Source organism: Saccoglossus kowalevskii, chromosome 1 (assembly GCF_978046115.1).
Source record: "Saccoglossus kowalevskii chromosome 1, keSacKowa6.1, whole genome shotgun sequence".
Taxonomy (NCBI): domain Eukaryota; kingdom Metazoa; phylum Hemichordata; class Enteropneusta; family Harrimaniidae; genus Saccoglossus; species Saccoglossus kowalevskii.
Window position 1 is genome coordinate 34,690,357 of NC_140641.1, and position 27,267 is coordinate 34,717,623.

General features: G+C 37.0%; 1 protein-coding gene across 1 annotated transcript; it reads left to right on the plus strand.

Annotated features, from left to right (window-relative positions):
• Nucleotides 1–1,493: 1,493 nt before the first annotated feature.
• LOC100372058 (histone-lysine N-methyltransferase SETDB1-like) lies at nt 1,494–27,267 on the plus strand. The gene is made up of 30 exons (XM_085497635.1): nt 1,494–1,905; nt 2,017–2,147; nt 2,546–2,693; nt 3,012–3,111; nt 3,225–3,515; nt 3,673–3,781; nt 3,959–4,076; nt 4,216–4,303; nt 4,734–4,807; nt 5,339–5,471; nt 5,886–6,006; nt 6,783–6,903; nt 7,218–7,318; nt 7,812–7,941; nt 8,113–8,283; nt 8,862–9,208; nt 9,876–10,007; nt 10,824–10,948; nt 11,087–11,191; nt 11,849–11,991; nt 12,122–12,206; nt 12,441–12,560; nt 12,876–12,938; nt 14,062–14,681; nt 21,769–21,924; nt 24,136–24,363; nt 24,676–24,735; nt 24,919–25,067; nt 26,381–26,469; nt 26,923–27,267. The coding sequence occupies exons 1-30, from the start codon at nt 1,494–1,496 to the stop codon at nt 27,038–27,040; spliced, it is 4,788 nt and encodes a 1,595-aa protein (XP_085353761.1). The 3' UTR covers nt 27,041–27,267.

Consider the following 27,267-nt stretch of genomic DNA (forward strand, 5'->3'; position numbering starts at 1 on the left):
CCCCACTTGTTTAACCGATTATCAAAACATCAGACTCGGTATGCCTTTGATGTATATGTGACTGTATTCAGACTATTCCATTGCCTTTGTAGGTAATTATCACACAACACAAATAACTACACAACATGAAGGCCCACATCTTCAATGGAATGTAACATTTACAACTTGTAGACATAATCTGTGATGAGGGATCATCGCTTAATTAAACATTGTCAGGGGAAATTGATTTTAGCTCGACAGTTCAAAATAAGCAGCTTACAACTTATTGTTTTGTTTTATTTTGATGCATTCAAAAATACAAACTATGTCAGTTTTCGAAATTGCTTTTTTTTGGGTTCTTGGCTTACTTCATAATAATAACATACAAAAGAATTGACAGTACACGCAGACTTGATTTGTGTGGCATCTGCGTACGTACATGCAGATTAACAGCAGACATCAGTGTTATGGCTTGCGTGCCCGCACATCTCGTCCTCAGATATGTTTTTGAGGCACCTGTAAATAAATGAGGCTACACCAAGTTTGAGCTAAGATTAGAGCTAATCCCATATGTTTGCATGGGAGAGAAGTTAGTGCGGGCTATGGAACACCCAAACTTGTCCAAATGTCATTTTAGCCATGATTACTCGGTACAGTAACCAGGAAGGTATACCGTATTTATCCGGATAAGAGCCCAGGGTCATGAACATGGAAAATTGCCAAAAAATGGAAATTCATGAAAATGGACAACAGAAATAAATGAACATTATGCAACATTGGAAGTAAATAATAATTCATTGCTTATAATGTGACAAATGAACCAGAAATAATAAAAATCGACAGTGAGGAATCATTTGAATTAGGATTTTCTCGCCCACAAACACGGCAAATATGCTTGAACTCAGAATGAACCATAATGTTAGGGGTCAAACTGCATGAAATTATTTCTAGTTTTGACAAATACCAGATAACAGTCATACCAGATCAATAATATTTACAAATTTACACAGTAAAAATTACGAAAGTTCATAGTTGTTTGAGAACATTTCAGGCACAAAATATTGGCTGTATATTTTTTTTTTTAAATTACAATTTCAAGGCGAACAAGATATGCGATGGAATCCAAAACATATTAAAATTGTAATTGTAATTGTCGAAATTACTGTTTCTTATCATGCAGAGATACTTGGTCGGTTGAGTGTGAAAAAAAAATGAAGGGGTGTAACGCAAAGTAGTATTTATTAAGTAATTATTGATTATTTTTTATTCAAAATAACAAAATTCTGGGGCAGTAGATTATGAGTGAAAAGGGAGTCTGGATTGGGCACATGATCTGACAACACCGGACACATCCCATTCCATTAAACACTGTCCTTTGTTCAAATATGACAAACATAAAATCTCATGGAGCATTGTTTCAGGTCGCTTGGGTTATGTCATAAGCAGTTTTTTTTAAAAAGCCCCATCTACACAACATTTAATTTCATACTTAGGTAGCACACGATCTAGTTATCATGTCTTCCAAAACTATGCGACGCAGTTACACCGTTGAACAAAAGCTAACAGCTATCGATTTTATAAGATCAGAAAATCTTAGTTTGCGTGCTGCCTCTATCAAGCTACATATTGACAGAAAGCGACTTCGTGAATGGGACAGAAAATACAACGAGCTGCTTCAGAACTCCGGTGGAAGTGACAAGAAACGGCGCAAGTTACACTGTGGTGGTATTCCTGCTAGTAAAGAGGTTGACAATGACGTCTTTGTGTTTCTTTGCAATGAACTGGCAGAGGGTCGCATTGTCACCAACTCCATGCTTCAGTCCTATGCTAGAGAAAGGGCACACCAACTGATGGTGGAGAATTTTAAAGGGTCAAATGGTTGGCTTAGAAGATGGAAGAAACGATTCAGTGTTGGTATACGAAAGGGTAAGTTTAGATTTTTATTATATGTTATAAAAAACCATGTCGTTAATTTTTTATGGCGTAAATTTTAAGACTAAATTGTTTATTAATTGCCTATGTTAAATTTTATTACAGAAACAAATGACTCACAGGAACTCCCAGAAGATTACAAAAATGTGTTACAGGCATTTAGAACATCAGTTAATCATCTTCGCCGGGAAAATGATCACACTCTATACAACATCGGTAACATGGATGAAACTATGGTATGTTTCGATTCAGCACCCACATCAACCAATAATATATGTGATGAAAAGAGTATACGCATAGCGTCAACTGGGGCAAAGAAAAAGGGGTTTACTTACTTACATATTATAAGCAATAAATTATTTTTGTTATACTTCTAATGTTGCATGTTGTTCATTTATTTCTGTTGCATGTCTATTCCCCGGCACAGTTCGATCTGCGTGTTGTCAATTTTTGCGAATTTTCATTTTTTTTCTAGGGGATGTCTGGGCATAGGCCCACCCCTATTTTTTGGCAATTTTCCATGTTCAAGACCCTGGGCTCTTACCCAGATAAATACGGTAGTTACATCAGTTCATAAACTGCCTCCTACTGGATTGATTTCAACATTATTCTGCAACATTTGTGCTTTGTTTAGATCAAAATGGAGACTGAATATGAATTCAAACTCTTTGACTCGGATACCCAACTTTCAAAGTTCATTGATGATGTTATGTGGGACCGGGGAAGACGTGAATTCTGTGAAGACGTTGGCAAGATCAAGTCAGACCTCACAGATATTGAAGGTGAAATATTTGCATATTTTTCATTTTACCTGGTATTTCACTATCACAATGAATTACCGCTAGTGTACAACGCCAAAGGATCATACATCAACTTCAATAATACATCCTGGATACATCCTCTGTGATTGTCCATGCTCAGAAGATGTTGGTATCATGCTGTATTCTGATTGGTTAAAGACATTCTTGACCTATCAGGTCAAAAAACACCAAATTTGTATATACTTCCAGAGTCAGATAGTCATCAGTGTGATAAACACATAACAATCTAGATCTAGATTCTCTACAGGCAAGGTTGTAATAGTTATTCTGTGGTTTCAGATAAACAGCATGAAATTAATGGTATATTTGATGAAATAGATGGATTATTGGACCAGTACCGATGCAGTTTGGATAAACAGAAAAAAGAGTTAGAAGAAGTGTAAGTTGTGTGTAATTAATTACTCCAATTATTTCCAACTAAATAGTGTAACAAGTTATAATTTACCTTCAGCAATCATCCACAAATAACCATTCAGTTGTTTTTGTTCAAAGGAAAACTGTTGATGATGAGTCAGTTTATACATACAACTATGTAAGCAGTAGTCATGGCAACAGCATTGATACAAAAATGGGAGGTGCTGCTGAGGAAAAGAAAGAAGAGGATATTTACAAATATCACAGCTTTGATAACCATGGCATTAAAAAACAGACAGTTGATGATAAATCTGTTGTATCCCTGGAAACAAACAAAGATTCTGAAATGGAGGTGATTGATTTGTCTATTGGTGATGATCATAGTGACCCAGAAAAGCCACAAACTCCTGGAAGGCAGGAACAGAGTCGGTAAGTAATCCATATCCCTATTCTTGATCCAATATTATTTCTTTAATAGCTGGTCCTGAACTCTGCTGAACATTCTTCCTTTAGAAATTACCAGTACATGTATTTTAGATGTATCCTCATATGCATTTTTATGTATTTTGTACTTTTCATTATTCAGTGGTAAGCCACCTCTAGCTGGAGGAATGAAATTACTTGGAAGGAGACGTAGTGATGAAGTGTGGTATGAAGGAACATTTCTTGAAGTTATCAAGGACCAAAAAGGCCAGGTAATAAATCTCATATATTTGGGTACAATAGTGTGTTTATATGTGTTCATGTTCTACTGTAACAACATCAATTACAAACATCTTGGTAAATGCTTGAATTTCAACTATTTCTATCTCAGCAAACAGACTAAATGATTGTTATTATATATGATGTAACATCAACTTTGTCTCTTGCAGGAGAAATATAAAATAAAATATGATAAAAATGGTGGCAAATCTCTCCTGTCTGGTAAACACATTGCCTATGCTACTCATCCAAGGGCTGCAGACATCCGGGTGGGCAGTAGAATTGTTGGTAAGCAGACACTTTCATATTCATTCTTTGTTCCAGTGCATTTTCCAAGATGCAATTGAAGTAATCATGTTTGGCATCAACCGTAATTCTTGTTGTCTGCTGTTTTATGTGATATAGTAACTCTGTTGTGTTTTTATAGGTATATACTTAAATGAAGCTGACACCCATGATGAATGTCTGTATGCTGGCATTGTAGCTGAGGTACCATTACCTGCCAATAATTACAGGTATATTTGTACAGAGGGATTGTGATGTAATGTTTTGACAAATCATGGCTTTGTAGGGTGCATTACTGTAAATTTATTAATTATTCACAATATTTCTCTTTTTATTGATAAGTAAAATCATCTAAATTAAATCCACATGAACATGTAAAATAACAATATAATTTGTTGTTCCCTGTCAAATTTGTGAACCCAGTTATTATGCTTTAAAAGACCAAAATAGTGAAATTAAATGCCAGTGAATATTGGTGGTTTTACAGTATTGACATTTGGTTTTATATTATCTATATGTCATCTGACTAATTTTAAGACCTTGTTTTAAGAATATTATTTGAATATTGTTCGTTTTAATATGAAAAGATTATCACATGACAGATAGATTTGGCATGTCAGTTTAATTTACCAACTGGATTTTTGTGTATTCTTTGTTTAGATATCTCATCTTTTTTGACGATGGTTTCGCACAATATATGGGGTTGAACAAACTTTATTCTGTATATCAACAAAGTAAGTAACATATTGTGTTTGTACTAAAATGTAGGTCGAATAGACAAGTTTGCAGTCTCTAGTTACTATGTTACTGAACACATCATCATCATCATGTTTGATGACATCAAGATACTTACAATCAATCATGATCATTGCATGCTTTTCTTCTCATACGAGATGGCCCATTCTTCTATTTGTTGGATAAACATCGTCCAAGTTTCATTGATTTACAATTATGCAACTTTGTTGTTCACACATTTATTGAGATGCAAATTTATTCTTATATCCCAACTTTTGTGTTTTTGAAAGAAAACTCTGAATATAAACATTAGCCTTGACGAACTGGGCCAAATATTCAACGCATGTGTCCACAATCCCTGGAATTGCACCATTGTATCATGGAAAATTTGAATGTCTTGCTCATTGTTCACTATATATATAAAAATTACCAGAACTTAAATAGTCCATCGTAATGTTTTCATAGATTGTTATTTTTGCTAGACAATTTTGCCTCAACATGTATGTAACTCAATGCACTATGCTTTCCAGGTAACAATGTATGGGAAGACATCCATCCAGATTCCAGAGAGTTTATCAAGGAGTACATGGAGCTATACCCGGAAAGGCCAATGGTGAAAGTCAAACCAGGACAGTGGATAAGAACAGAATGGAATGGAGAATGGTAAGAAATACACAGTAGGGTTCAGAAGTTTTTCTAGAAAAAAAAGGCAAGAGGGAGCACTGCAGTTCAGCGGCACCACCAAGTGGGGGAGATAGGGTTTTCCCTACCAGGGTGTGGAGTTTTTGAGAATTCTAAGTTAAAATGGAGCATTCTATGGCTTCCTTTGGGCCAAAATTACTATCAGACAGGTCACAGTTGAAGACTGTGGCTACATGTGATCCCTGGTCAATCAGAATTTTATGGTTGCCAGAGGATCTGCTCCCCAGGGTAAGGGGGCGCATGGCCATGGCATGAGGGCTTTGCGCCCCTGTTTCCTTGTTTAAAAAAATCTCTGGGGTTATCTGTCAATACTACATGTAACTCTGCTGCTTTGTTGCTCTCAATTGGTACAGCATTGTGTTCTTTTTCCTGCAGGTGGAGAGCTAAAGTACTTGAAGTAGATGGTAGTTTGGTAAATATGCTCTTTGAGGTAGATCAGAGATCAGAATGGGTTTATAGAGGATCTCCCAGATTAGAGACATTGTTCACTGAGTTGGTAAGTAGTTCTTAGTAGGTGTACGTATTATAGTACTTGACCACTCTATTTAGGTGGCCATTTTGAATTGGCGTAGGAAATGTGAATCTGTGTATATTCACAAGATGGGATCTTAAGTATCAAATGCCGTAATGCCAGTAATCACCTCAATAGAGTCAGGGTTTGAATTTAAAAGTGCCTGTCCATTATACTGCTTGGAGAATAAAAGTACCTGTCCGATTTGATGATTAATTAAGACATACATGTTTTATTTAAAATTCAATTTTAATTATTGGCTCATTATCATTTCAAAATTCTGAAAGCAATATTCTTGATATTAACAACTTTGAATTACCACATTTGGTCACTTAGTGAAACTTGATATCTTTATTCGTCTGTCCACAGGGACAAACAATTTTTACATTTACGTTACCTGCCCCAGCTAAAATCCGCCTGTCTGAAACAGGTGGACCACAGAGTTATTGAGAAACGAACAAATCATAAACTTAAATTCCATCTGAAAGGTGTTCCAAAATGTCAATAATGTAGAAATCATTAATTAATGCTCACATACTGATTCTAGATTTATACTGATTCTCTGATGCATGCTGATTATTAGATCCATAGTGATCATCAGATGCATACTGATTCTCAGATCCATACTGATTCTCAGATCCATACTGATTGTCAGATCCATACTGATTCTCAGATCCATACTGATTCTCCGATGCATGCTGATTATTAGATCCATAGTGATTCTCAGATTTGTACTGATTCTTCATTATTGTTCATTTCAGCAACAAGCAGAAAAAGCCCGGTCATCTGATAAAGGTATTGCTCATGTACGTAGTCGTTCACATGCTGTTAAAAGTAAAGGTCCTTATGTAGAGTACACAAGAGTTACTGATTTGACAATTGGTAAGTTATACATAAATAATGCATGCACAGTATCACAAAATAATCACTCAATCATAAACATTTCAATGCAATAAAAAGTATTCAAGCAAGATTTGGCTAAAAAAGCTTGCCATCATTGCAATTTTAGACATCAAATGTAAACAGAAAGATTTCTGTTAAGAATAATTGCAGGTGTGACATTTGAAAATATGTAATGTATGGATGCATTGCTGGACAATGAAAAGAAATCTGTAAGCTAATGATGTAATATATACCAAATGAAAATACTGTGAATGTATTTGTGAAATGAAGTAACACAATCTCATGACCCTTAGATTTGTCAGCCACACCTCCACCTCCACAAACTCAATCAACAAAAGATAAGAAGTTAAAACAGACTGCTAGGAAATCAACGTCATTTGCAGCACCCAAACAGGTAACATTACTTGATTAATTATTCTACATACATGTGCTTATTCCAGGCTTACATGGTTCAATGCTATGCACTCTTAGAATCAGTCAAAATAAACACGTAACACATCAATGTTATTCATAATAACAATATATAATCCCCCAAAGTGCCTTATTAGATTTCAGTGTCAATTCTACTACTAGTAGTATACTACCTTGTGACTCTCAGCACTGGCTGGCATATAATCAACTCCTCATCTAATATGGCTCTGTGGGTCATTCATTAGAAAATATAACCTTATCATATTGGCATGATATTACTAATGACTGGTGTCAATTATGATATTATGGCATTATTGGTTCACTCAAGTCACCACATAATCACCAGCATATTGAAAACCTAGAGTTATCACATCTGTCATTCACTCATAGAAAGCTCAGTTCTTGTTGACTCACAGAATTTTAACATTAGCTACAGAATTCATTTCTAAATGTATGAAGCCTCATTTCATCTGAAGGTTGCAAGAAAGAGTACAACCAGCTATAAGCCTTTGAATTATGATGAAAAAGATCCACTAGGTGGCAATACTCAATGGAAAGCTCCTTGGCTGACCCCCAAGATCGTGCCAAGAAGTAATACAACTAAAGGTAGGAATCTCAACATTAGTTTACTGTAAAACGAGCCTTAACCAAACACTGAAACCTGTCTTAACCCAAAACATGATATGTTGTAGACGGGTTACTGTAATACCTAAAATGCAATAACCAAGTTTACATTAATACACATAAATATTAGAACATTCCATTACTGTATTACAGGTGTGGTTCAGCAGACGCAGCAAAAGATGGACATAGCAAGTGTTCTTCAGTCTCGATTACAGTTGCAGCAAGATAACAATGATTCCTCTCAGCACACTCCTCAAGTATCTGATTTTAGTTATCTCTATGCCCAGCAGCAGTATAAAAAAGTGGAAATGAGAAAACGGTTCAGTAAGTGGAGTTTTCATCAATTCTCCTGGAAATCAAATCAAGGGAAATGTATATATAGCACAAAATACATGTCTGTTACACTATCAACATTATCATTGTTGTCATGCGAATTTTAAATACCGTATTTGTTCTATTAGTAGCACATGCACTTATGTGAATTAATATATTAATGATTATGTACATCAAATGATTTTCTGGATTAATATGAACTTTTATGTATGATAGAAAATAAAGTTGAAAAATGAATGATCAGGTATAAACTAAGGTACATGTCATAAATTTTATAAATTCCTCAAATGTTATTGTTTCACTGTTTATTTTTAGTAGTCAAATTGGCTGTAGTTGGGCTTTTCACCACCATTGTCAACTCTTGTCACCTTCCACAAAATATTAGTCCTATTTTAGTTCTGCTGTAATCATCACAGATATTAATAACAATTGTTAATTTTCGTTGAAAATCATATTTAAGCAAAAATTTACACATTTAACCATGCATTAAAGTATGAGCAGTAACTAATCTGTCTATGTAAGGACAACCAATTCTGACTAATGAGTAATGTTTAATTTTGTTGCTTTAGTACCACATAGCTGTGCTCCTCAGTGTGTTGCAAGCAGTACACCTGATCCTGCCAGGTTGCATGGTCAGAACCCATACTTGAAGCCAGAGTTGTGTGGCTGGAGAAAAGAACTGGGAAAACAACGAGGAAGTGGAAAGAGGAGTGTATTCTATCGCACTCCTTGTGGGCGTAGTTTGCGTGACATAAAAGAAGTTGATCGTTATCTTCTGGAAACTGAGATACAGTATCTTACAATTGATATGTTCACGTTTGACCAGTTTGTGCATACGCATACACATATTCGTAACCCGAAACCTGTTGTGATGATTAATGACATCTCAGAGGGACAGGAACCAATCCCTGTATCTGTAAGTACAGTATAAAAACAATTTCAGTATATTTTTACTGTACACTAATCATCTCATCACACATATTTTTTTCGTTGTATGTATTGAATATAACTACCTGGTGCTTGAATCTCTGTGCAAAACAATCTGAAATCTCATTGTTTTCAGGAAACAAATTTGAATATATTTGAGTGTACATTGTAGTTTTTACAGTTTCTGTATTACACTCTTTAAAGTTGATGCATGTGCACTTAGAAATAGAAATAGTACTGCACATGTATGAGAGTAGAGCAAAGTATTAAAAAATGAATACTATTTTAAATTGACCAGTTACCCATATTGTTGTTGTTCTCTAAAACCTCATCATATTATCCTATGTTTTAAAAAACAGTGACAATGTTTTTAATATTTGAAAATTTTTTCTCATAGAGCTTTTGTACTATAAACGTAAAGTTTTATCAAAAATGTGCCTGGTAACCTTTGTTTTTTATTATTGCTAATAGCTTATTATGGAATAATCTCAGAGTGTATTGAAAATCTATTAAAATTTTGGGGGAAAAAACTTCATCACGTACTTATCAATTACAGTCTCACCATAATATCAGAAACTATTTTTTTTATCCTTCATTGTGTTGTTAATCTAAACAAGTATAAATCTAAATTGATACTATCTGTATTTCTCTATTAGTGTGTTAATGAAATTGACACCCAATATCCACGATTTGCCAAATACTCCTCGGAAAGAATTTGTGCAAGAGGAGTATCTATTAACACAGATGAAGATTTTTTTATTACTTGTGACTGCACTGATGGCTGTCGTGTAAGTACTTTTTATTACATCGCCCATAGTGAAATGTATATAATATAAAATATCTGTCTTCATTGGTGTTTCCTGTGATTACTTGTATCCAGTTAGATATAAATATCAATTAGTGGTATTTAACAGTATAAAGCTAGTTTTATCGAAAGCAGTGTACAACAGTTGCAATGTGTTTCCATACATTTACTGAAATTCATGACTATTTACTGTACTTTAATATAGAGGTTATTCTACTGTGAACTATACATTGAACTTACTCACTTGAATCCAACAAAATACCATATTTGCCCTTAAAAGTACATATATTATTACAGTATGACTTATTGTCTTCTTTAGAAACACACCAGTAATGTACGTAAACAAGTGTGCTTTTAACCTTTTTCATCACAAAATCTCCCTGTTTATAGTCTGCACTTTTCTTCAGAAGATTGGAACAAAAAATTTTGTCTGTTGGCTCTAAAAGTAGCATTCATTTCCTGAAATATTGAAGAATATGAGAGAAAAGTACATAAAAATTTGGGCAAGAAGATCTGCGAGTGAAAAGGTTAAAGTCTCTACAAAATGGTCTAATTTGGATTAGCTGACAGGGGTCTTGATTTGTGTGATGTGCATGTTAAGTGATAATGCTCAGTTGACTTACCCTAGTATTGATACATTGTGTCTGTTGAGCACAAACACCTACATGTATCATAGTAGGGTGTATTCATCAATTATCGCATGCTATGTGACTTATGAACCATTTGATTAAATTTGCTTTTTTCCATGTTGCTGAATAAAATAATAACAATTTATATTGTTTATAATTTATGAAATCAGGACAAGAGTAAATGCGCATGTCAGCAGCTTACAATCCAGGCAACCTTATCAACCAATAAAGCAGGAATAATAGACCCTGAAGCTGGATACGAGTACAGGAGTGTATATGACCAGATACCATCTGGGTGAGACATATTTCTAGTTCTAGTGCAAGGCATAGCTTACTGTTGACCTTATGTGGAAATCAGTTTTAGAAACTAATGTGTAAGAGGCTATTTTCCAAGGTGTTTTAATTTGTGGAAACTGGTTTGTTTTGACTACAGTATTTATGAATGCAATCCACGGTGTAAATGCAATCACACCTGCTTCAACCGAGTAGCACAGCACAAATTACAGTGTAGATTACAGGTTTTCAAAACTGAAAAAAGGTGAGTATAATATTACATCTGCTATTTCTACTTCACCTATTTGTGGATGTATGTAAAAGTGTTAGATTCATTTACTGAGTTGTGTGGTCAGGATTTGTGACAGTTTTTTAATTCAAAACAATGTCATTAGTCTGCAGTTACCTCATGCTATGTTTGCTGTTGTTGAACATGTTGTGTGCAGCAATGTTCCCTATCTAGTACATACATGTAATATAGGTCTTGAGACAATTATGTGACGTATTTCATGTATGATATGCAGGAGTATTCACATCTGTATGAATCAAGACTTATCATCACTATTCAAAGGTTTTAACAAACAGGCAATCAGATGAGAAGAGAAAATGATCAGAAACATTTGGATTGCTAAATGTAATTGGAAATTTAATGTTCAGTACATATTGTTTTTCACAAATTCAGACCATTGGTTATTAAGAGTTTGCATACAATTTTGATTCACACCTGGTTTTATGTAAAAGTTTACTAATTACCGGTATTTGTGATTGAGAGATTGCTAGTAAATTTGTAGAAGATATTGATGTTCCCTCACTGACTTGAGTCCCAATATGTTACTTTCATGTCATGTGGTATGTTGTTCATATAAAGTAGCTACTAACCTAATATTGATTTATTCACTAACATGACAAATACTTTGTCTAGGGGTTGGGGTTTACGTTGTTTAGATGACATACCATTTGGTGCATTTGTGTGTACATATGCTGGGGAAGTACTCACAGAGGAGTTGGCAAATGAAGATGGTAAGCGATATGGGGATGAGTATCTTGCTGAATTAGATCTCATAGGTAAGTGCTAACATTATTAATGAGAGATAAAGCTATGATATTATCATGAATTTACACAACTTTGAAAAAAAAATGTTGAAAGTGTGAAGAAAATTCCCTTGCTTACAGTCATTATTTTACTTACCTACAGAGGTAGCTGAAAACAATAAGGAAGGTTATGAGAGTGATGTCAAAGACCCTGATGATATTACCTCATCTGATTCATCAGATTCTAGGTAAATATATTTATTCTTCTCGCTTTTATGAGTTAATCTCTTTCAAGTATTCACATAGAGAACTGTCGCTTAGAAGGGCAATAACAAATTTTGTTTATGAGATTCTCAGCGGTAATTGTCTGTGTAGCGTCAGGATTCAAGTATACTAAACCAGTTTGTGATAGCAATGGTTGTCTTATTTCTAACCTCTATATGTGACTGTGTACCCATGGTACTCGTCTTTTTTCTCAGCAGTGGAGATGACCCTCCACCTCCTTCTTCCAGTATATCATCTGACAGTGAAAGTGTTTCAGTGGTAACCTCATCTGCAGTGACTGTTGCAAGTACGGATGATGAGATAGAGGAGTTGTCAAGGTATGTCATTGTTATGTCTGTGGTTGTTCTCTACTTTCTTTCCATTCTCTATTCTTGGTAAGGAATTTAACCGCTATATCTCATGTATGATGCATGGAGTGCACCCTAATGTTGGAATGAACATTTTTTAATTGTCTCTGTCTCAAAACACAGCTGTTCTTGCAGCTTTCATGTACTCATATTTCAATCCTTAGAAAAGAATGCCCTCTAATAACATGCACGTGGTGAAGGACACAAAGTACTATACACTTACACAACATAAATGTCAATCTCCGTCTTCCACAGTCTTCACCCACATTTTCTTTTGTATGCTAGTTCTGGTAAAAAAGTTGGCAAGTTGCTTTTAAGAAGACAGTCGTCTGAGAAAACTGAGCAGTGGTAGGTACACACTCACAGTCCTGATACACCAATGTTTCTAAAGTAAAACATGCACAGTGCAGTATTCACTAAAAAAAAATATAAACTGGTGACCTGTTTGCGTAGTTTTGTAGAATTGTCAAGTTGAGGATACTAGGAATGCTTACATACTTGATTTAGTACTATCCCATAGTTGTTGGTTTGTTGGTCTGTCTGTTTGTCTTAGTGTGCCTGTCGGAATGTATATTATCATATTCTATTTTCACCTTGCCTGTATCGTTGTCAATAAAACAAAAGGTTGTCGTCGTCTATCTTGTCCTAAAACATTTTTTTTTTCTGTTACAACACCTCAAATTGTTTTATCCAAACTTTTATTAACCAGTTTGGGTTTCCAGGCAAGTTTGATTTTGATCATTTTTCAAAATTTCACTTAAAATTGTCGTCTTTTTTTTATATAACAATTTTTATCTGATATCTTCAAATTTTGAAATTTTTTTGATCACTATAAAGTGTCGAAACCAAGCTCAATTTTGTTGTGCATAGCAAGTATAATTTTTTAAGATGTGGTTTAAAATTTGGCTGAAAATAAAACTTTTGTTAGATAGTTTTGTTGAGTAAAGAAAACATGCCTTGTAAGTTTGTATCTATCCTGAATTCATATTTGTTATTCAATCTAAATTCTCGATGGAAAAGATTGTTGCACTTGTGTTATGGTATATCAAGAACTTAAATTTAACATGCCTATGATACTATTAATATCAGTTCTACCTACTGGTAGATGTCTTTTTTAGAATGTTTAAATTTTTCCTAATTTGAGTCTCATATTCATGAAAACTGTTTATTTCGGTGACCTCACAATATATAATGTTTAGGTCCCTTTGAATATTAACCTATTAACTCAACAAACTAATATCATACTGCATGAAGCTTGGTCAATCTCTATAATATTTTATGCATATTAATTAAATAATTCAACAGTCCTTCAAATGTTAATAATAGTCTAAATATGTGCCTACACTATTGTTTTCACAATATCTTTTAATCCAAACTACTGCAAACTACTTTTTCTTGACAATAATAAATATCATATGTACCTTGGGCCTTTGCACTATCTGATTTATTCCTGTTTCTTCATTTTGAACAGGGCTATTGAAAGACCTAACAAAAAAAGCATCAACAATCATGACAAAAAACATCTTAGTGCTGAAAAAGACAAATTGGAAAACATAGAAGTCAAAGAAGATGTTTACATATTTCCCAAACCAAATGAAAATACTCTGCCATCTTCTGTTGATCGAAAAGATGGAAGCTGTCAATCAAAAGTCAACATACAAATAAAGAAGGATAGTATTGAAACAGATTCTGCCAGTGACTCTGATATTAAACCACCAACTGGTGAGGTTCCTGATGGACTAGACATCAAAGATAAAAAATATCTTGAAAATTCACTCACAGCATTCTTTGAGGGTAATTCTGGCCCATCAGATGTTGAAAAAACCCCTGATGCTAAAAAAGTTAATTTCAAAACAAATATGCCATGCAAGAAATCTTCCTCAGGTGGTAGTAATGCAGCTGAAGAAGCCATGGACACCACAGAAACTTCAGTGATTGAACCAATGGACACCACATCACAGAAATCAACGATACCAGTCAAATTGAGTGATTCACTTGAAGTTGTCACCAAGGAGAAATCAACGACCATGAAAGGTGAAAGTAATTCTGAGTGTATAGATTTAACCATAAATGATGATGATAAAGGTGCGAGTAAGTCTCTTTCCTGTAATTTCCTAGCATGCCCATTGATGATCATTCCTGTATTGCACCTGCAAGCTGCCCATCCTTAATGCTAGTTGCTTGTACTGCATGTTTACTTGTCTGCCCTATTTATAATCAGCATACATTCACATCCATTGCACCATTGCGAGTCGAGCTGGGCCTACCAACCAACCTCAATTTCACGTTCAACATCGCTCGATAGGAGAGTGTGAGCCACTCATCTTTTGTAAGTTGTTTGTAAGAACTGTTGCCTCAAATTATGTTTGTTATATACTCTCTTTGTGAGATTGAAAACTACAGCTCGACAGCTCAACATGAACAGCTTTAAACATTTTGTTTTGTCTGGTAAATTCCTGAAAATTATTATTCGAGTGCTTCCAGCTAGTAATATTGTATTAATAAGGATCTATCATCAAACTGGTGGCACATGTTTATCAACAGTGGGCAACAACTACGGTAGTGTGACTTCTAGAATTTAGATTTACCATCGATCGGCTACATTGTTTCTGACTTTCTTTGAGTCAGTGTGTGTGATTAATTTAATTACAAATACATGTACAATCAGTGTACAATCTATTCATTTGTTAAATTGCACTGATTTTCGCTATATATAATATACCCTCGTATGTACCAATATTCCAATTTGTAATATCAAAATTCTGACAACTTTAACATAAGCATGTTATGCTAATACATAAAACATAGTTGTTGATTGACTGTTGAAATTGATGGTTGGAATAATTATTGATGTGTTTCACCTGGACTTTCATCACCACAATATCCTGAAGCCAGCAAAATAATTAAACTTCTCAAAAAAACAAATGAGACATGACTAAATGCTACCAGTGATACATTTTGAGACAAAATCAAAATAAATACCGTATAATCAATGGCACTGACCATGTGCATTGAAAATACATAAAACACATCACAGCTTAGGGTCATACATACATAAACAATAATTATAATTGTGCTACTGCTATGGGTTATTTTGTTATTTTCTTTATGCAACCGCGGAGGTATGTGTGGGTAACTCAAAAGTGTATCCGAGAATCAGTTCTGCCAAAACTCTGATGTGTGCGTGTTGATCTACAAATCTGCATGTACTACAAATTCTTTTGTTTTAGTACAATAAATAAAATCCATTAACCGAGCAGTAAAACTAGTTTCCCCTGGGGGAATATATTGAAATGTTGATAGAAAGAACTTAAGGGCCAATATTTAATCGTTGTTTAATTACGCATGGTATACCAACTATTGTTTAAACGTCAGGGTTGATGGTACCAGGAGATGGTAGGATGGGAAATGACTCAATATTTAGTTGTCTTAAATGATAAGGATTGAATTCTAAATGAGTTGCGATTCGGTATTTTACCATTTCTTGGTGCAATTCAGGTGTTAATCATTGTCGTTGAAAGACCACATCTTGGGTGTGATGGACTGTGCTATTTTTGATTGACAGGCAGGAGTGTCAACAACACATTGACACATTCATTCAGCAACTACGCCATGTTTCACTATTAATATGTTTCAGTTTCAGCAGATTATTAAGAAGGTCTAAAATGACACAAATTTGCCTATGAAAAGTGTATTTATAAATGACAAATGAATGAAAATAAATTTTTTTGGTATGCCCTGATGACAGAGTCGTGAACGGTACATGCTACTTCAATATATATATACTTTGATAGTGGCACCGAATTCGATAAAAAGATAAAATAACAGCAGCAAAGCATAAAAATGTCAAGTGAGCTGCAGGCATAGCTAATCTTCAAAGAACATTGCTTCACACATTCTCCTACATGTAGCATTGTCTCACATCAATACCTAATGCTTAATGATCTGTGTTGAAAAGTACTGGTAATCCTTTGTTGTTGCGCCATATGCGCCATGCTTTTTGACTCCTGTGTGCGAAGCCCAAAAAGGGAGTCTTTGCAGTTAGTGTGTCTGTCTCTGTGTCTGTCTGTGTGTGTGTGTGTGTCTGTCTGTTCCATCGATATCTCAAGAACCAATGTTCGGATTTCAATGAAACTTGGTATATAGCTTGTCTGGGGGCAATGCGCAGATTTGATTAGTTTTTGGTTGACATCCATGCATATTAATGAGCTCATCTGCATAATAATGTGTGAATTTTAAGCTATTTCAGTTGTATCTCAAGAAGCATTAAAACGATTTTTATGTTTATCCAATCTACCTATTTCAATGGTAGCATTGCAACTATGATTACATGTGCTTTGTAGTTATATTACGGGAATATAATTAATCTATTAGATCAGCATCATGTTCTCATGTTCTCACTAAATTGTAATACCATTAGGGTATTAGGCCAGTGTTCTGATGTCCCGATTTATATAACAAATAAATAATCCATAGTAGATCAGTTTATGCATAGTCATTGCAATAGAGACTATTTACAGGTTTCATGCTCACATCAATATTATCATTATTTGTTTGAACATTACCAAATATTCTTTCAGTTTTAGACAATGGTTGTTACATCAACAGTTTTTGAGTTAATTCAGATTTAAGTATCTTTAAGCTGTTTTAAGCTAGTTTTTATTTATCCGGATCATCACTTGGCAATGGAAATGTCCATATCATGTCATGCCACATTTGTGGTCACTTAAATTTATAATTCAAAAGGAAGTGTGATATAGTATTACATTCTACTATGACAGTTAATTTCTAATATGGAAACTATTCACTACATTACATAGACTCATAAAATTCAGTAAAACACACTTTTCTAACTTTTCTTTTCTTTTAATTTATTATTTTCACTGCACTGTCATGCATGTTGTAGTTCTCTGTTATATTGTTAATTGTAAAACATTCTGTACCATCCAAGCATGTTTACTGCATAAACAATTGATTTCTACCCCAAGGTAATATATGGTGGTCTTCGATTCCAGTACCACCAGTCACATGACCCAAAACAAGGCCCTCTGGCTTGTCTGTTGAAGATAACCACTTTAATGTTGTGTTATGTTCTTGAAGTCACTAATTCTTTCCTAATGAAGTCACTAGTTCTTTCCATGTAAGGTTTACCGGTATTCAACGGTTACATATGTTAATTTAGGCCTTACTGCCTGGCTCTATTACACATACTTGAGCCCAACTGCCATTCAGACAGGTTCTATTTCACATACTTAGCCTTGCTGCCATGCAGAGAGGCTCTATTTCACATACTTGAGCCCAACTGCCATGCAGACAGACTCTATTTCACATACTTGAGCCCAACTGCCATGCAGACAGGCTCTATTTCACATACTTGGCCTTACTGCCTTTCAGACAGGCTCTATTTCACATACTTAGCCTTACTGCCATGCAGACAGGTTCTATTTCACATACTTAGCCTGACTGCCATGCAGACAAACTCTATTTCACATACTTGGCCTTACTGCCTTTCAGACAGGCTCTATTTCACATACTTAGCCTTACTGCCATGCAGACAGGTTCTATTTCACATACTTAGCCTTGCTGCTATGCAGACAGGCTCTATTTCACATACTTGAGCCCAACTGCTATGCAGACAAACTCTATTTCACATACTTGAGCCCAACTGCCATGCAGACAGACTCTATTTCACATACTTAGCCAAACTGCCATGCAGACAGACTCTATTTCACATACTTGAGCCTAACTGCCATGCAGACAGACTCTATTTCACATACTTAGCCAAACTGCCATGCAGACAGGCTCTATTTCACATACTTGAGCCTAACTGCCATGCAGACAGGCTCTATTTCACATACTTGAGCCAAACTGCCATGCAGACAGACTCTATTTCACATACTTAGCCAAACTGCCATGTAGACAAGCTCTATTCCACATACTTGAGCCCAACTGCCATGCAGACACACTCTATTTCACATACTTAGCCTTAATGTCACGCAGACAGGTTCTATTTCACATACTTAGCCTGACTGCCATACAGACAGGCTCTATTTCACATACTTGAGCCCAACTGCCATGCAGACACACTCTATTTCACATACTTGAGCCTAACTGCCATGCAGACAGGCTCTATTTCACATACTTGAGCCAAACTGCCATGCAGACAGACTCTATTTCACATACTTAGCCAAACTGCCATGTAGACAAGCTCTATTCCACATACTTGAGCCCAACTGCCATGCAGACACACTCTATTTCACATACTTAGCCTTAATGTCACGCAGACAGGTTCTATTTCACATACTTAGCCTGACTGCCATACAGACAGGCTCTATTTCACATACTTGAGCCCAACTGTCATGCAGACAGGTTCTATTTCACATACTTAACCTTACTGCCTTTCAGACAGGCTCTATTTCACATACTTAGCCTTACTGCCATGCAGACAGGTTCTATTTCACATACTTAGCCTGACTGCCATGCAGACAGGCTCTATTTCACATACTTAGCCTTACTGCCATGCAGACAGGTTCTATTTCACATACTTAGCCTGAATGTCATGCAGACAGGCTCTATTTCACATACCTGAGCCAAACTGCCATGCAGACAGACTCTATTTCACATACTTAGCTTTGCTGCCATGTAGACAGGTTCTATTTCACATACTTATCCTGACTGCCATGCAGACAGGCTCTATTTAACATTCTTATCCTGACTGCCATGCAGACAGGCTCTATTTCACATACTTAACCTTACTGCCTTTCAGACAGGCTCTAGTTCACATACTTAGCCTTACTGCCATGCAGACAGGTTCTATTTCACATACTTAGCCTGACTGCCATGCAGTCAGACTCTATTTCACATACTTAGCTTTGCTGCCATGTAGACAGGTTCTATTTCACATACTTATCCTGACTGCCATGCAGACAGGCTCTATTTAACATACTTGAGCCAAACTGCCATGTGCAGACAGGTTCTATTTCACATACCTATCCTGACTGCCATGCAGACAGGCTCAATTTCACATACTTAGCCTGAATGTCATGCAGACAGGCTCTATTTCACATACTTGAGCCAAACTGCCATGCAGACAGGCTTTATTTCACATACTTGAGACAAACTGCCATGCAGACAGACTCTATTTCACATACTTAGCTTTGCTGCCATGTAGACAGGTTCTATTTCACATACTTGAGCCCAATTAACTGCCATGCAGACAGGCTCAATTTCACATAATTGACCCTTACTGCCATGCAGACAGGTTCTATTTCACATACTTAGCCTGACTGCCATGCAGACAGGCTCTATTTCACATACTTAGCCTTACTGCCATGCAGACAGGTTCTATTTCACATACCTATTCTGACTGCCATGCAGACAGGCTCTATTTCACATACTTAGCCTGACTGCCATGCAGACAGGCTCTGTTTCACATACTTAACCTTACTGCCTTGCAGACAGGTTCTATTTCACATACTTAGCCTGAATGTCATGCAGACAGGCTCTATTTCACATACTTGAGCCAAACTGCCATGCAGACAGGTTCTATTTCACATATTAGCTTTGCTGCCATGTAGACAGGTTCTATTTCACATACTTATCCTGACTGCCATGCAGACAGGTTTTATTTCACATACTTAACCTTACTGCCTTTCAGACAGGCTCTATTTCACATACTTGGCCTTACTGCCATGCAGACAGGTTCTATTTCACATACTTGGCCTTACTGCCATGCAGACAGGTTCTATTTCACATACTTAGCCTGATTGCCATGCAGTCAGGCTCTATTTCACATACTTGAGCCAAACTGCCATGCAGACAGACTCTATTTCACATATTTAGCCTTGCTGCCATGTAGACAGGTTCTATTTCACATGCTTGAGCCCAATTGCCATGCAGACAAACTCTATTTCACATACTTGAGCCCAATTAACTGCCATGCAGACAGGCTCAATTTCACATACTTGAGCCTTACTGCCATGCAGACAGGTTCTATTTCACATACTTAGCCTGACTGCCATGCAGACAGGCTCTATTTCACATACTTAGCCTTACTGCCATGCAGACAGGTTCTATTTCACATACTTAGCCTGACTGCCATGCAGACAGGCTCTATTTCACATACTTGAGCCAAACTGCCATGTGCAGACAGGTTCTATTTCACATACCTATCCTGACTGCCATGCAGACAGGCTCTATTTCACATACCTATCCTGACTGCCATGCAGACAGACTCTATTTCACATACTTAGCTTTGCTGCCATGTAGACAGGTTCTATTTCACATACTTATCCTGACTGCCATGCAGACAGACTCTATTTCACATACTTAGCCTTAATGCAATGCAGACAGGCTCTATTTCACATACTTGAGCTAAACTGCCATGCAGACAGACTCTATTTCACATACTTAGCTTTGCTGCCATGTAGACAGGTTCTATTTCACATACTTATCCTGATTGCCATGCAGACAGACTCTATTTCACATACTTAGCCTTAATGCAATGCAGACAGGCTTTATTTCACATACTTGAGCCAAACTGCCATGCAGACAGACTCTATTTCACATACTTAGCCTTGCTGCCATGCAGACAGGTTCTATTTCACATACTTATCCTGACTGCCATGCAGACAGACTCTATTTCACATACTTAGCCTTGCTGCCATGCAGACAGGCTCTATTTCATACACCTAGCCTTACTGCCATGCAGACAGGCTCTATTTCACATGCTTAGCCTTACTGCCATGCAGACAGGCTCTATTTCACATGCTTAGCCTTACTGCCATGCAGACAGGCTCTATTTCACATACTTATCCTGACTGCCATGCAGACAGGCTCTATTTCACATGCTTAGCCTTACTGCCATGCAGACAGGCTCTATTTCACATGCTTAGCCTTACTGCCATGCAGACAGGCTCTATTCCTATTCCTATTGTACATACTTTCTGCACCAAAAACAGGCGACCTTATTTTTTGTCATGTGATTGGCACAGTCATTCATTATTTATACCCTCTTGAAAAGTAGAGATCAATTATTTATTTGTAAATAGGTAATTTTTACAATTCATAAGTCAGTTCATTGTCACTAAATGTAAAACTTGATGCCATTGTTAATTGCACCACTTTGTCTTAATGTGTATATAGATGAGTTATCCTTTGTAGTGTATCTCTTCTACAGAAACCACTCTGACTTCACCCTCTGTTAACTATGGCTATAACACCACTGTCAAACGTTATACTCTGGACAAAGATACTTTAGCCTATGTCAAGGCTAGAAGAGCCAAACGAAGACTAATGCACAAATCCCGAAATGACAGTGAACAAAGTGAAACAGGTATTAGATGAATTGGTTTTCACTGAAATAATGGAACAGGGAAATGTAAAATGATTGTCAGTAGTATGTTGGCAGCCATTAGTCAAGGTGTAAATCTCCCAGAATGCAATTCTGTGTCAAGAATGACACAGTTTAATTTACCGATACTTTGTGTAGCATTATATTCTTGACTTGTTTGAAGCCAGAAATGTCTCCCTCCAAATGTCAGTTTCAGGATTTTTCTCTAAATCCAGTGTAACTTTTGCACCAAACAGATAAAACAGGATTTTATTCTTTTTACTTTTAAGTTGATGTTGGTAATGAACAAGTTTTATGTATAATTGTGTGAAGCACATTATTCAAGTACTGTTAACATTCATTGCAAGCTGTTCTATGATTGCCCAGGTACTAGTGTAAGAGTGGTGGAGGTATTGGGGTAAGGGAGATGGGGACATTAGTGTAGGGGGGATGGAGGCACTGGTGTAAGGAAGATGGAGGCACTTGTGTAAGGGAAATGGAGGCACTTGTGTAAGGGAAATGGGGGCACTGGTGTAAGGGAGATGGAGACACTTGTGTAACGGAAATGGAGGCACTTGTGTAAGGGAGATGGAGGCAATGGTGTAATGGAAATGGAGGCACTGGTGTAAGGGAGATGGAGGCAGTGGTGTAAGGGAAATGGGGGCACTGATGTAAGGGAGATGAAGGCAATGGTGTAATGGAAATGGGGACACTGGTGTAAGGGAGATGGAGGCACTGGTGTAAGGGGGATGGAGGCACTGGTGTAAGGGAGATGGAGGCACTTGTGTAAGGGAAATGGAAGCACTGTTGTAAGGGAGATGGAGGCAATGGTGTAATGGAAATGGAGGCACTGGTGTAAGGGAGATGGAGGCACTTGTGTAAGGGAGATGGAGGCAGTGGTGTAAGGGAGATGGAGGCAGTGGTGTAAGGGAGATGGAGGCAGTGGTGTAAGGGAGATGGAGGCAGTGGTGTAAGGGAGATGGAGGCAATGGTGTAATGGAAATGGAGGCACTGGTGTAAGGGAGATGGAGGCAGTGGTGTAAGGGAGATGGAGGCAGTGGTGTAAGGGAGATGGAGGCAGTGGTGTAAGGGAGATGGAGGCAGTGGTGTAAGGGAGACGGAGGCAATGGTGTAATGGAAATGGAGGCAGTGGTGTAAGGGAGATGGAGGCAGTGGTGTAAGGGAGATGGAGGCAGTGGTGTAAGGGAGATGGAGGCAATGGTGTAAGGGAGATGGAGGCAGTGGTGTAAGGGAGATGGAGGCAGTGGTGTAAGGGAGATGGAGGCACTGGTGTAAGGGAGATGGAGGCAGTGGTGTAAGGGAGATGGAGGCAGTGGTGTAAGGGAGATGGAGGCACTGGTGTAAGGGAGATGGAGGCAGTGGTGTAAGGGAGATGGAGGCAATGGTGTAAGGGAGATGGAGGCAGTGGTGTAAGGGAGATGGAGGCAGTGGTGTAAGGGAGATGGAGGCAATGGTGTAATGGAAATGGAGGCAGTGGTGTAAGGGAGATGGAGGCAGTGGTGTAAGGGAGATGGAGGCAGTGGTGTAAGGGAGATGGAGGCAATGGTGTAAGGGAGATGGAGGCAGTGGTGTAAGGGAGATGGAGGCAGTGGTGTAAGGGAGATGGAGGCACTGGTGTAAGGGAGATGGAGGCAGTGGTGTAAGGGAGATGGAGGCAGTGGTGTAAGGGAGATGGAGGCACTGGTGTAAGGGAGATGGAGGCACTGGTGTAAGGGAGATGGAGGCACTGGTGTAAGGGAGATGGAGGCAGTGGTGTAAGGGAGATGGAGGCAATGGTGTAAGGGAGATGGAGGCAGTGGTGTAAGGGAGATGGAGGCACTGGTGTAAGGGAGATGGAGGCACTGGTGTAAGGGAGATGGAGGCAGTGGTGTAAGGGAGATGGAGGCAGTGGTGTAAGGGAGATGGAGGCAGTGGTGTAAGGGAGATGGAGGCAGTGGTGTAATAGGGGTAGAGGCAGAATTCTCCAGTGACCATACATTCTAGTTTTTGCTCAGATTATTTGTTTTATATTTATTTTCTGACTCTGTTCACTTCTGATCTGAATTACTGCAGTCCACAGTAATAAGCAGATTAAGGTCAAATCCAGGCGAATCATTTTTATACTTTAATATTGATGCATCAAATATTTATTGAAATTCTCTTGAGCTCAATGGTTGTATGAATGCTTGTGAAATTTGGAATGCTTTATTATAGAGACACCAAACTCAACACACTGTGAAACAATCACTGAAGATATTGAAAGCACTGATATTGGAGAGAAGAAAAAAGAAAATGATCAAAACAAGCCCAAAAATAATGGTTCAAGCAATTCTGGTCTTCTAATCACTGGAGCAACTTCATTGGCTGTGGACAGTGATGTAGAAACCAGTGACAGTGAAACTGAAAGCGAACCAAAGTTACCGCCAAAACAAATAAAAGAAGGTATGTGCGAGTTATATTGTATCTAAGATTAATCAAAATGTTAAGAGGGATCGATTATGAAAATCTGAAGGAAAGACTTTCTAATGTACCCCCCTTACCCTAACTCTATAACCCTAACCCTAACACACCAACCCCCCCCCAATTCAGTTGTATATGGCCCTCTAGATAACAATAGGTGTTCTAAAGAGGGGCATATACAATTAATCTGAGGGGGAAATAGAGGGTAGGGGTTAGGTTTATGTTTGGATTGTAGGTGCGGGACCATTGGAATCAATCTTAACCTCAACTGCCATGGATTTGTTTTTATTACAGAGACAGAAGCTGAACAAAAACCTGTCACTCCTCTCAAGATTCGAATACATGTACCCAAAGGTAGGTTGTTTTACAATATATTCCTCTGCTTTCTCTTTTTCAGACAGTGGCTTTCTCTTACTGTAGACTGATCTGCACCATAGTTCTTTTTTGTACTCGGTCATTTCTCATAAAGCCTGTATTATACATCAAAACAGGTTAATTCATTATATGTCTAATAACGATTTGTTTATTGAATTGTAGATGTAAACATGCAAGCCCCACCACCTCCTTCAACACCAGTAGAACAAGAATCCAAAGAACACAGCCGTACTAGATCATTCTTTAATAATGAAAAACATTGTTATGTAATGGATGCTAAGTCCATCGGAAATCTTGGAAGATACCTTAATGTAAGTATAGCAGTGTGTGTGTGTTAACATATCCATGCTTGTACTGAAGTATTAAAACTACCACATTATTGGTGTTATTGTATACCAATGAAAAAATACAATTCTGCTATCAATATTGTAATTAGTCCCAGTCAGAGGAAACAGAGACTTATGTTTTGAGGTCTGTCTGTCCATGTGACTGTCTGTGAATCTGTCAGTCAATCATTATATCTTGAACATGCCTTCACCAATTTCATTCGAATTGACATCACTCGTGATTTGTTGTGATTTGATGTAACTGGTGGCCATTTTGGTTTGTTGTTTTTTACAAACTTGTTTATTGCTTCTTTCTCAGAGATATTTTTACAGATTTTGCTTTGGTGGAATAATGGGTTGAATTTTGTCTTCAGTTATTTTTGTATTCCAGTAAAATTTAGCTGACTGCGGACCACTTTTGTTGCAAAAAATTAAAATCAACAAATTTGAACATGTCATTAACTGTTTCCCATGCATATTTGCTGATTCTTGAATCTGTTAAAACTGGGCAACTCAGTTTGTTTTGTGATTTGATTTTTTTCTTGTGTTCTTAACCATTTCTCAGACATGCTTTGTAGTTACAAACACACTATAATGTGATTTTTTGATGATGATCTTTGACAGACTAGTGGCTATATTTGTTATATTAAAACACCAAAAAAATGTTTCTCAGGCATGCTTGGGTCAATTTCATTGAACCTTGGTATGAACATCACACATGATGGTTGATTATGTTACTTGATATAATGATAGGAGGTGTCACTTTGACTGAGCATCATATTTTTATCCTACTGAGTACTCCTTCAACATTTATTTACAATTTATCTACATACTACAAACTAACTGGTAACATAGTGGTTGTCGCATCAGACTCATGATCGGTAGACCCAAGTTCAAAACCTACTTTAGGCTGAACATCAAAAGGGTCGACCCCTACCCTGTGTGAGTGTGCCACAGACTCAATGGGAAGGCCAATTCCACTTGCCGAGATTCATTCACTAACGAATGCGACTTTGGGGGAACCTTGGTTAAGGTCCGCAGGTGCTTGTGCTCGACCAAGCCTGGTTGACGCCAGGATAGCGCATTAAAATTGCCATTTGATGGGGAGATGGCCACACAGCCCTGTCATGTAGTTCCAAACAGGAAATGACTTCTGTGGCAAAATGCACTATGTGTCAGCACTAGTCCAGAACTGTCGCCTGGCACAAAAAAATAAAAAAACAAACAAAAAAACTAAGTGTTGAATATATTGAGAACAAATGATATCAAATAACCTTTTTGATTTTCTCTCTTTACAGCATAGCTGCTCACCTAATTTATTTGTTCAGAATGTCTTTGTTGACACTCATGATCTTCGCTTCCCATGGGTGGCTTTCTTTGCGCAACAGTAAGTACTCTTCTATGTTTAATTCGTATATCAGATTCAAGTATTAGGTATGCTGGAGAGGGGGGGGGGTTGTAAAGGGGTATTGGACATTGTCAGCGAGATATAAAATAACAAATTAGTGTTAAATTATTCTGAAAATAGTAGAAAATAGTGAAGTTTCTATCCATGTGTGCTGCCACTTTGTCATTTTGATTTTATGATATATTTGAGAATGGCTTTATTGTGTTCTATTCTCATATGCGCTTTGACAAACTTTGTTTGGAGTTGGCACACATACACGGTATAATGGTTTAGGGATTTGTATTTTGATACAATTTCTTTGTTCATTAAATTGATTAGATTGGGTGATGACATCAAGCAAACTTTGGATGAAGATAAAATTACTTTCCTGGACTTATTGCTGTACATACAATAATTTGGCTAGTCTTAATGTTTGTTCCTTGTTTTATTCAGGTATATCAGAGCTGGTTCTGAATTGACATGGGATTATAATTATGAAGTAGGCAGTGTTCCCGGTAAAGTTTTACAATGTTACTGTGGATCAACCGACTGCAGAGGAAGATTACTCTAGGTATTGACTTTTCGTCAATCCATCAATGTCCACTGTATTATGCCTGTATTCTCAGGGAAACAAAACGCTTTGTATTCTCTCCCAGTAACATAAATGTATTCTATAAATAATTATGGGCTCTATTAAGATGATTATTTTGAATGTTTATGAAACTAAAGCATATTTTTTCCATTAATTTTATTTTTCATTGTTTTTGTTTATATTAAATGTCATCAACATTTTGAAAA